This window comes from Stegostoma tigrinum, chromosome 9 (assembly GCF_030684315.1).
Source record: "Stegostoma tigrinum isolate sSteTig4 chromosome 9, sSteTig4.hap1, whole genome shotgun sequence".
NCBI classification, from domain to species: domain Eukaryota; kingdom Metazoa; phylum Chordata; class Chondrichthyes; order Orectolobiformes; family Stegostomatidae; genus Stegostoma; species Stegostoma tigrinum.
This window is the reverse complement of record NC_081362.1, coordinates 14,600,200-14,612,304: the sequence shown is the minus strand read 5'-3', so window position 1 is coordinate 14,612,304 and position 12,105 is coordinate 14,600,200. Positions and strand designations below refer to the sequence as shown.

The 12,105-nt window shown below is 42.4% G+C and overlaps 1 protein-coding gene across 5 annotated transcripts in view; it reads left to right on the top strand.

Moving 5' to 3' along the window:
• LOC125454902 (ras and Rab interactor 2-like) overlaps positions 1-10,105 on the top strand; it is a 136,276-nt gene extending 126,171 nt beyond the window's left edge. For all 5 annotated transcript variants that reach the window (XM_048536182.2, XM_048536181.2, XM_059648355.1 and 2 more), the window contains 3 exons: positions 624-755; positions 3,904-4,070; positions 4,769-10,105. In XM_048536182.2, coding sequence (XP_048392139.1) covers positions 624-755; positions 3,904-4,070; positions 4,769-5,104 — 635 coding nt within the window. In that variant the 3' untranslated portion in view covers positions 5,105-10,105. The remainder of the gene's footprint in view (positions 1-623; positions 756-3,903; positions 4,071-4,768) is intronic.
• The last annotated feature ends 2,000 nt before the right edge of the window (positions 10,106-12,105 follow it).

Genomic DNA, 12,105 nt, shown 5'->3' with positions numbered 1-12,105 from the left:
GGCTGAAGTGGGGACATTTTGCTGATATTTGTTCAGGCGCCGATTACAGTTGGATAAAATCAAAATACTGCGGACGCAGGGGATCTGAAATACAGACCAAGTGATGGAGAGAATCTGTGAAGGGAGAGACTGTGTTAACGTCGAGCCCAGTGACCCTTCTTTTGCCTCTTCACCCATAGGTGAAGAAGTCATATTGGACACAATGTTAACTCTGTTTCTGACTCCACAGATGCTGCCAAAACAGTTGGGTTTCACTAACTGTTGAATGTTACACATGAAAGGAGAGAATACATTTTTACCTCAAATAAAGGGGCTGGTGCTCAGGCTTGTTCCAAATTGGGCTTGGCTGACTTAACCAGAAGTCCCTCTTGTGTAGAGTTTCTTGATATTGATCCTAAATTAGCCTTTCACCAGTTTGAAGTAATACTTCGGTATGCGGCTGACGCACCTTTGGACGCCCATTGAAGTATTCGATTGAGAAACTGTGAGATGGCGAACATAAATATATTTTTATAATGAATCAAACGGAAATCATGATTTCATCCTAAAATGTACAGCGCAGGCTATCACAAGAAGCAGATGAAAATCTTGGCTGTAATGAATCTGTTTCATTGTACCCACAGGAAGGTTATATGGGGCTGATGACTTCCTGCCTATGCTGACCTATATAGTAGCCCAGTGTGACATGCCAGAGTTGGAGATTGAGATTGAATACATGATGGAATTGTTGGACCCATCACTACTGCATGGCGAAGGTACAAAGCGGCATTATTATTCGTGTTGATGCATTTTTGGAGCACTGCTTACTGAATGGTTCACAACGACTCATTCATTTGACTCTACCTCTTTCAATGAAGTGGCAGCAAATCCTGTACAAAGGTTTATTTTGATGGTGATTGGATGAATTATTCTAGTTCACAGGCCACACAGTGGAATGGCACAACTACGCTGTGTCAGGAGGAAAAGAACACAGTTTGCTTCCGCCGCTACCTGAATGAATGACACATTTCTTGTGTTTTTAGAATGAAATGTTCAGCTTCCTCATGGCAGGGTGGGGGGTGGGGGGTGGGGGGTGGGTGGTGCTGCTGATGGAAGCAGGTCAGCTCTTCTGTTTAAGCATTTACCAGAAGCAGATGTCTTCTTGTTTTTTAAGTGCTGTTAAAGCTTTCCTCCTGTCTTCGCTTTAAAATTGTGCAGAGCAGGGCCAGCCATCTGAGGGGGGAGATGTCAGGAATTGAAATTATAGAAAAGGAAACTTCTTACAAAAGTAGGAAGAAATTATTATTGTAAACTTTTATTTTAGTGGGGTCAGGAATTGGGGAGCCAGAAATACATTGTTCTGGGTAAATAAAAACAAGATAAATCAATTTATAGTGCATTTAGCTTGTTTTATTATTGACTGGAAAGTAAGCATAGGTTTGCCAAGAACAAATGTTGAAATGAAAAACTAATTTTATTTTGATGTGAACTGACTGACACAGTTAATGTTGAAATGAATAAATTAATACAGTGAAACATTTGGAATGCATTCCTGGCTCTTAACTGGTGCTTTACTGGGAATGATTTTGTGTTGGAACACTGTGTTTGATTTGCCTGTTTGCCGGAATTTTTATTGTTTAGACACAGGGAGTTCTCCTTCCTTCCTATTCTTGTCTGCATGCCAGAACATCATCTATTATCTTACTTCCCAGTTAAACTCACGTAAATGGCAAGCTACAAACAAAATAATTCATTATCAAACCATTTTTTGACAAGTTCATGTAAATGCCCTTTGCAGATAGAAAATCATGACTACTCCTGACTTGAGAAGTGAGGCAATTTGGCTCTGATGGTGTCAGCCTGCCTGTAAAATCCTATAGATCCCTACAGGAGCTCAAGGTGATTTGCCAGACTACCGCTATAGTCCTAAACATTTTCCTGTCTTGTGTAAATGGATTCCACTTGAAAATCTGAAGGATTATTGGAAATAAAAGAACATATTGCACTGGATTCAGATTTTTCATAAAATCTGGCAAGTGAGCTGAAGCATTAGACTGTGTCAAGATATTGCATGTCCAGTCATAGGATTAAGTAGCCTAGAGAAATTACTGCAACTCAATATATAGTGGACCAAATTGTAGTTTTAAACAATGCAATCCATTTTGATTAATAACTGTAACACCATTGACATTATTAGAAGTCTCAAGCAGCCAATGTCGGAAAGACTTGAGCGATCCCTAGTAATTCAAGCAAATGTAGCAGCCTTTGAAAAGATAGAGCGTACAAGTTTGCAAGTCACATACAGACACTCTCTTGTTGGAATCTCCAGTTCTGATGACTGGTGTCTTCTCAGAATCAGCCTGTCTGTTCTGTTTTTGGATGCTGACAGGTTTGTTGTCAGTTTCTGGCTACACTTGTTTTTAATTATTTTGTTTTAATTGAACAAATTAAGAACCAATTCCTATCGATCCCCAGTGTAAAAGAATCTAATAACCTTCTGTCAGCATTCAGCAGCATTGCTATCATTGATGAATCCACAGGTGGTGAGGGTCTCAGAGACCTGAAACTTAGCTGGACTGACAGGATAAATACAAGAACAGTTCAGAGACAGGGAATTCCGTGGCAAGTAACTCGCGTCTTGACTCTCTGCAATCCGACCACAAGGCAAAGTGATGACAAAATGCTCCCCGCTTGCCTGGTCTGGTGCAACTCTGTCAATACTCGAGGTTCAGCACTAACCAGGAAAAAGCATTTTTGCCTTTTTACACTATCTTATCACCTTAAGCGTTCACTCCCTTCTTTGCTGGTGCACAATGCCACACCTATGGCACTGTGACATACAAGGGACTTGCCTTGCCAGGATTTTTTTCGAAAGTATCTTGCAGACCCTTGATCTACACTGCTTAGGAAAAACAAAGATAGCAGATACTTGACTACCCACAGCCAGTATGTTCTCCTTCAGCTGTCATAGCATCCTAACTTGGAACTGTATCAGTGCCTATTCACTGTGGGGTCAAACTCAAATCCCAGCAGCACTAGCAGTTAACTCGTGGAGTGTGTCGGTTCAAGACGACAGCTCTCTGCCACCCTCTCGAGGACAAGGAACATTTGCCTTGCCAGTGGACCCCACATTCCCAGGAACAAAAAAAATCCCCTGCAATTATAAGGTATTAGTCACTAAAGAAGGGAAAAAACTGCTTTCAAGCCTTTCCTCCTCTAAACACCACCAATCCTCACTGCCACGTAGACCCATTCCTATCCCCATCCCCACACCTTCAGCACTGCTGAAGGGAAAATGATGAGAGCTGGTCATTTTTAAGCAAAGTCTCCAATACACCAACTTACCGTGATGCGCCAAAGGAAACTCTACAAAATGTGGAATTTATAAATACACTTAGCACCAATTAGCTTTGATCAAACTCTCTCTGCTATCTGTCATAATATTGTATTAATTGACTCAGTGATCAGCTTTGTTTGACAATGTTCATTTGGGGGGTTGTGGTGCAAGCTGGTGTTTGTATATTGTCAGAGATAACGGGAACTGCAGATGCTGGAGAATCCAAGATAACAAAATGTGAGGCTGGATGAACACAGCAGGCCAAGCAGCATCTCAGGAGCACAAAAGCTGACATTTCAGGCCTAGCCCCCTTCATCAGAGAGGGGGGTGGGGAGAGGGAACTGGAATAAATAGGGAGAGAGGGGGAGGCGGACCGAAGATGGAGAGAAAAGAAGATAGGTGGAGAGGAGAGTGTAGGTGGGGAGGTAGGGAGGGGATAGGTCAGTCCAGGGAAGATGGACAGGTCAAGGAGGTGGGATGAGGCCTCACATTTTGGTGTTTGTATATTGTCTACTTGCCATACCTAAACCCTAGCCGTCACATGGATCCTGTTCATCTAACCCCTCCTGTTGCTTTGCTGTCTGTAGGCGGCTACTATCTGACCAGTGTATATGGAGCCCTCTCACTAATAAAGAATTTCCAAGAAGATCAGGCAGCCAAGTTATTGAGCTCACAAACCAGGAATACTCTAAACCAGTGGCACAAGAGAAGGACAGCAGACAGCAGAACAGCTCCTTCAGTCGAAGACTTTCAAGTACGTTTCTTAAGGCAAAATTCATGATAGATGTTGAGTCGAGTGTACCTTTACAGGTTAAATACATAGCACAACGTTCTTTCAGTTTTGAAAGGAATGGGTATTCCATAACATCCTGCCTGTTCACTGATATAGCTTACCATGTGCATGTTTCATGAGATTTATTCCAGTTTACATTGTTTTATTGCACATTCGTGTTTTCCAGTCTTTTCCATAACTCCACTCCCAACTCTATCTATCAAAATTTGGGAATTGCAACATTTAAGTTTGTAAATGTTAAATGAAACACTGTGGTATAGTTTGAACATGTTAATCATTATACTAGCTATACCATCTAAAGAAGCTGAAAACACAGATGCTGTGCAAAATTCCTTGTGAATTCCATAATCCTATGGGAACTTGGATTGCTAGAGTCCACCTGCTTGTTACCATGCAGTTTAACTGGATACACAGGTTTTAGATTTGGATACCGATGACTACCAGCCTATACAGCAGTCTTTTCTTGCTTTAATCTGTGTATGCAAGGCACTTGCTAATATGGCGTTTCACTTGTGGAGATGATCGCTTCAATCGAATTCTACGAGGTTGACCATTTATAAGCAATCAAATACAATTTTCGATAAGCTGCAGCCTGGTACCTACTAAGTGCCATTCAATAATGATTCCCTTTCTTTTTGTGTTTATCTTTATATGAATAGAACTACCTGCGTGTGGCCTTCAACAACACGACAAGCGGTTGCACGGCCAAGACGTTACTGGTGAGACCATTTACCACAACACAGGAGCTATGTGACCTCTGTGCAGCCAAATTCCAGGTTCAGGACACTGAAAACTACAGCCTCTTCCTTCTCATTAATGACACCTGGCAGCAGTTGGCTCCTGACACCTTCCCACAGAAAATCAAGGCAGAGCTGCATAGTAGACCTCAGTCGCAGATGTTTTATTTTGTCTACAAGCGCCTTCACGGTGACCTTCCCAACAATGCCATTGAGAACAGCAACATGGCTCCAGAAGAATGCAGCGTCACCTGTTAAACAATGAGACCTATCCACTGCTTTCATATCATCGGGCATCTTGGACGTTGTCTCAACTTTTATGTTAATTAGTTTTTGTAGCATGCCAGGGATATATATTCTTACAACCCAGTAAACCTTCATAGGTGAACCATTGCTGACGTCCTTGGAAGTGGGCGTGTGTGTAACACTTGGCTAAAGACGCAGCTGGTTATTGGGGTTTTGCATTGTATTGCAATGGATATTCACTCTGTGCGTGACAAAGTCCAGTCAGATGCAATGCATCAGTGAGAACTGTCACAGTAGCTGGATGATTTGCATCCTACTCATAAAGACTGAACAAGTGGGAATAAAATCAGTTTGGGCGCAGGCTGCATAAATGGTTTTATGTTTATAGGAAGACTGTGTTTCTGTGGATCCCAGAGACATTAATTTGGTAGCAGTTGCTGGTTAACTGAAATTTTTTTTAAAGTTATTTTTTTAAGCCAGAAATGATTATTCTTGTAAACATCTGGGCATATAATTGAAATAAGTGTTGGGTTCTTTTTGTAGTTTTTTTTTAATTATTCACACACTATGCCGATGGATTATTTTTTATCTCGAGCATAAGGTATTTGCTTGATAAATGAAATTGTTTGTTGAATCATTTACAACACCGCTGTTGTAGTGTTGTGTTTTATACTGTTGCAATGTTTCCTGATCAGCAGCACCATCTGTGCCCTTGTTATTCAGTTCCAAATGAGGTGCAGCATCACCCGCGTCAAATATTCAGCAATATGGCCTGTGTAGGTTGCGTGTGTTTACTGCTCCATGGCGTCCAATCCCACACCTCCTTTTCATAAAGCAAATACTGTGGCCAGTCCTCGGCACCACCCATTAAAAAGGGTGGCCAGGCCTCCAAGGGAGTGTGAAAGACATTTGCTAGAAGGTTAGCAGGGACGTGGGAGTTAAGCTTTGTGGACAGTCTGGAGACACTGCAGTTATTCTTTTTAGAGCAGGAAAGGTTAAAGGGGCAGTTGATGGGAGGTGTTCGAAAATGCAAAGGGCTGACGAGGAGAGAATGTACCGTGTGATAGAACAGTTTGATAAACAAACCACGGAGTTAAACTAATCAGGACTTGGTGAGAGGACAGCTCAGCCGCATGAAGGCACGAGAAATTACTGGGCAAGTTGTTCTGATCTGGAACCGACTGTTTGAAAAGAGTCACGCAAAGAGAATCAACAGGAACTTGATAAATAGGAAACTGGAAAGATTTATGTGACGATGAGAGAGGACTGGGACCAATTGGACAGCTCTTTCGATGGGCGAGTACAGGCCAAATGGCTTTGTGCCCTCCTGTGTAATTCTACAATTCTGTGAAATAGTTTGAAGAGGGTCAGTGGTGTGGGAAGTGGTGAAAGTGTGGGAGTTATGGAATATTGTTGAACTGGAACTGTGCTCTGTATCCAGTGTGCACCATATCTGAGTGGGGAGTGTTTGTCCATTGAAGCTGGATGCTCAAAATGGTAGTGTTGCACTTCTGAGAATTATCTGTCCCTCCCCTTATTGAGGACCAAATAAATGTTATTGTTCTGGCCTCACAGTGTAGGGAAAAGCTCTAGTGTTATAGTTAAAGGTGGGCCACAGAAGGTTGACTCAAAGAGGGAGAGACAGCATGCAATATAAAAGGGAAATAAAAGGACATTTGATTATAGCAAGATTGAAGGTAGAGTGGACTAGCAGTATTGAAAGTAAACCTGACCATTTTATCGCTAATGGAATCCACCCACGCATTCTCAGTGGAGCTGTTAGATGGTGGGCAGACTTGGAAAGACATATTGATTTTTTTTACTGTGTTTATGTTTAGTTGCTACATCATTGTGTTTACATTACTGTATCTTCACTGCACTCAACTGTCACATAAACATTCCATGCTAACTTTTATTACAGTGAGATTACCTTTTAGGTAACCCACATGATGCCCTGTAGAAAATAGTGTCCTTTTGCATTTTGTGTCTGTAATTTTGAGGGCCCACTTCTGTAAGTTGGCTGTCAATGGTTTTGCATAAATACATTGTGAAATGCCACGTAGTATTTGTTGTCAGAGCAGTGCTTTTTAACCCACTGAGGTGTGTGTTGGAATCCAGCCCAGGAACTGTTCATCTCCTTCGATGAACCCTCAGCCTCCAACAGTTAAATGATTTTTAAGGCGGTCATTTAACTGCACAAAAACCTACAAACAGATTGGAATTCAGCGACTAGGATATTGCAAGGTCTGCAGATGCTGGAAGTCAGAGTCGATAAAAGGTGGAGCTGGAGGAGCACAGCAGGTCATCAGTCCTGAAGGGTCCTGACCTGAAAACATTGGTTTTCCTGCTCCTCTGATATTGTCTGACCTGCTGCAGTCCTCCAGCTCCATGTTTTATCAAACAGATTGGAATTTATGTCAGTGGTCTCACTGGAGCAGCATAGAGGATGGTGAATGGGAAATGGAAATCTTCACAAAGGGACTGTTCTGATGTTTGCATTGGAACACAGGACAGTCTTCAACAGTAAATTCTCCTGCCCAAGCAGCACCTAGATCTCCAGTTATGGACAATCCTAGGGGTAAATCCCAGCACTGGCGGTGGCAGCAGGAAAATCAGGAATATCTTGCACCTGGGACGTAGGGACTTAGTCATAAAATGAGTCGGAGAACTTGCCTGAAGTATAGTTCCTTTGAGTGGAGTGGGATGTGTGCAGGGAAGAAGTGAGTGAAGCAGTGTTAAGGTTCACGTGGAGATCTTCAGTGCAGTCCAAAGGAGCCTTTGCCCCTGGAGTTTTGAGGACCATCCTCACTCAGTACCATTGACTGCCACTGCACTTTGGCAGCTGTAGTCAGCACAGCCTCTGGTTAAAGAGACAGCAGGCCAGCTGTGCCCACTTCTAACCCAATAAGCATGAGTCAGATTGAACTGTCCTTTTTTGGCAGATGCCAGCAGGCTATGCCCTGACAGGAAATCCAGAGGGCAGCAGAAAAAAGCTCACAGCTTACCAACTGTTCTTTTCGCCGGACCACAGAATACTCGCTCCTCAGGCATACACATTAAAAAAATTGAGCCTATTGCACTGGGAGGAGATTTTGTGTGATACCTGAGCTGGGTGCCCTTTGAAAGCATTTCTGACATTAAAACCTTCTGATGATCTAGAAACAAACCAGGGAGTGCACACTGGCCTGTTTCTCCAGTCTTAATTCCCAGTGGATTTATCATGATGAAGGAGAGATCTGAAGAAAAGACAATGAAACAAGTTGAAGCTGAGGGAAAATAGAAAGCCACTAAGCAACATTGGGGATGGGGCTTCTCTAGAGGCAGCTCAGTTAATTTGAAGTGGATAAGGTGGTCATGAAGGCGTACAGCTTGCCTTCAGCCAGGGCATTGAATGTAAAATTTGGCTAGTTATGTTACAGCTGTATAAAATTTTAGTTAGGCCACATATGGAGTAATGCATACCGTTCCAGTCTCCACTTCACCAGAAGGACCTCGATGCTTTGGAGTGGGTGCAGAGAGGGTTTACCAGGATGTTGCCTGTTCCAGAAGGTTTTAGTGGAGAGATTGGATAACATCTGGCAGTTTTCACTGGAAAAACGGAGGCTGAGTGGTGACCTGATAAGAGGCCTACAAAATTGTGAGGGGCATAGCGCGGGTGGATGGTCAGAGGCTTTTTCTCAGGGTGGAATTGTCAACTACAAGAGGGAACAGGTTCAAGGTGAGAGGAGGAAAGTTTTCAGAGTTGTGGATGCCTGGAACACAGCTAGCGGAGATGGTGGAAGCAGGCACGTTAGCAATGTATAAGGCATATCTTGTAGAAACCACACATTGGCAATAAGTAGTGGATCTAAATAAGGACCTTGAATGGGTGCAGGCTTGGTGGGTATACGGGCCTCTTCCTGTGCTGTATTGTATTGACATGAAGTGGCCAGTTCACGTGCAGCCGAAGAATAGTGTCTGTACAATCTGCATTTGGGTTTTTTTTGGCCTGTTATGCCGTAGATTTGTCATTGCATCAAAAATGAGCCTCCCAAATGCAACAAGGTTTAAGACCAAACTCTTAAACTGAAGAAAGTAAAGGACCAATGAGACTTTTTAAGGAGATTGTATGTGCTAATGTAAACAATCCCACTCCTGAATTACACGTTTCAGGTTTTTTCTCTCTCTCTCTGGCCCCTTGAGAACATTAGTATCATAATCTTTAATTTTTGAATTTAATTCCCCCAGCTTTTCTTATAAATCCAGAAAATAATTTATTCAACATCGTTGTATGTCTCTAATTCGGCTGATCTGGTTGGTGATCACCCCTCTTCGAAAATGCAGTTGTTTAGGCCAGTAAGACACTGCATGGTTCAGTGCGTGGACCGTCCTGATAGTGCTGGTAGGTTGTGATGTTGACAAATGACTAAATTGAGGAACCATAGTCCCTGGGACTGTGTTGTTCTTGTACAAGCTGTATTTGATACCATTCTGGGTTCCTTTACAAGCTGATGGTTATAGAGTGACAAAATACCTTTGACAGCGGTCTAGGTTCCAAATGATGTCCTTTGAGTTCCACTTTATCATTCGGCAATTCCAAGTCAGAAAACACATCCTGGTTTCATGCTCCTAAACTTGTTTGATACGCCTCTGGTAGGATTAGGTATTACATGAAGCAATAGCGTTTTTACGACCACTGGTAAACCAAATCCTCTGTTGTAGTGATGCAGATGAACCACATTGAATGCATTAACTTGTGCAGAGCAAAAATTGCCGATTACCAGTCTTAGAACAGGTTATACTACTGCGTATTATGGGAACAAATTGTGCCCTGGGAATTGCTTACATACAATTTACATGTGAGTAGATTACCTTTTTAATGACATGACATTTTGTATATAGTTTAGAACAGTATTAAGAATTTGTATACTGGTATGGCAGTAATATTTTGGGTCTACCCCAAAATACCACTATACTTTATTAGCATACTGCCTGTATTCTGTACAACTGAAACATTGTATGTCACACGTAATAAAAATCAACTTTTCAGTAATATATTTGTGAATTGTTCAACACAAACTTGTTGTAAGTTTTATTTATCAACTCTTTAATGCACTAATGTATGGAGCAGTTTTGTCAGTAGAATTCCAAGTGGTGAATATTCCCATTTCTCAGCTGGGTGTCAATTTCAGTGAGTTTTATACAGGATATCTGACCATGGCCCATCGCGCATTTTCTCTCTCAATTTTCCTCTGTTCACGTCAAAAATTGTGTTTAGGCTCTTGTGCTGTTCACATCATGAGTGCCTTATTTAAACCCAAGTTACCACATGACCTCAAAGGCTGCAGGTCAGGAACTGCCCTCTGTAATCTACTGCTGTGCCGTTTTGGTCAACGATGTTGCAGAAAGCTGGCACCTCACTTCAGGGAAAAAGGATCAGGATGTGCCGCGGACTGGGTGCTGGTGAGAAAGGCCATCCTGTTTCCTGCTGACCGTCAAAGAAGGACACAGCCAGCCTGGACCCAGAGAGTTATCCAGGTCAGTGCCAATACGTGCACCAAGAGAAATGCACAGTAGTGCAGGGTGAAAATTATTACAAGGGTAAGTTCCACCATCATCTCTCTCTTCTCGCACTCAGTCTGACTCTGCCACTGCATGGTAGCATCAAGGCTAATGGTCTACTGCTCTCATTATTGCGTGTCACATCTTGGCTCAATGAGATGAGTTAGAACCATCCTCTTAAACCGCTAACAGTTCCTGTGCTCCCTGCTAATTCAGTTGGGATACCTCGCCACCTCTAATGCTCCGACATCACCAAAAATGGATTTTCCTTCCACTTCCTTTTCTCTCATTATAGAAGAAACTGCCCCTTAGCTGGGCTGCGAGGGCCAAGACAGGCCGTGGTGTGGCTGGGTATTAATGGTAATAATGGGCTATTATTAGAATAGCAGAACCCTATCCCCACACTTTCCACTAGACTGCATGGACAACCTCCTGGTAAGCTGTTCTGAAGAAGGGTCACTGGACTCGAAACATGAAATGCTGTCTCTTCAACATACTGCCAGACCTGCTGAGTTTTTTGTTTGAGTGATTTTTTTTTTCTCTGCTGATAAGCCTTCTTGACGTTTCCTGCTCAAATGCCCCAGTACTGATTGGAGTGCTCACACCTGACCACGGAAACTGGAATCCTTTTGCTGGGGATAACCTGATTGTAGTTACAAAGTCAAGGAGGGCTACAGCACAGAAAATGGTATTTCAGCCCGTCAAGCCTGCGCCAGTGAAATCTAACTGTTCTAATCCCATTTTCCAGCACTTGTCCATTGCCTTGACCTACTGGACAGGCTGTGGAGCATTCCCCAGATCCTGGTCACACCAAGTGCCTGACTGACTGTGGCCAACAGTCTGAACTGATAGCGGATGATGAGGGTTAATCATTAATCGTTTCTGATCAAAAGGTTTATTCACCCCTATCTCCACCCAAATGTGTCAGTGCACCACCATATTTATCAAATCACATTCACACTGACGCAAAGGACTATAGCCCAATCATATTCAAACTGATGCATGTGACTATATTGTCAAATCATTTCGCTACGTCCACATTTCAAGCTGTTGGTACATAACTTTGCGAATACAGAAAACCTACACTGATATTCCCCCCAACTTCAGTCTTCCTAGTTCCTATACTGTCTATTTCCCTCTTGCAGTTCTCCTATTTCCTATGCTGCCTGTTTTCCCTTTCAACTCTTAATTGCTGTTTAAAATGGCCTAGGCTGATAGTCAGTTCAAGGACTGTTTGGGATACACAGCAAACACAAGAATAAAACAAAAGCTTGTTGAGAAATGTCAAATAGATGTATTAGGTTTATTTAATATTGTCACTTGTGCAGTGAAAAGGGGTCATGATTGCCACATTCCAGTGCTATCTTGGATTACAGAATAAATTACTGAACAAATTGCACAAATAGTGAAATATTGAATAAATTAATATTATTGATATTACTAAAACTGAAACAGCTTCAAAAGCTCATCTT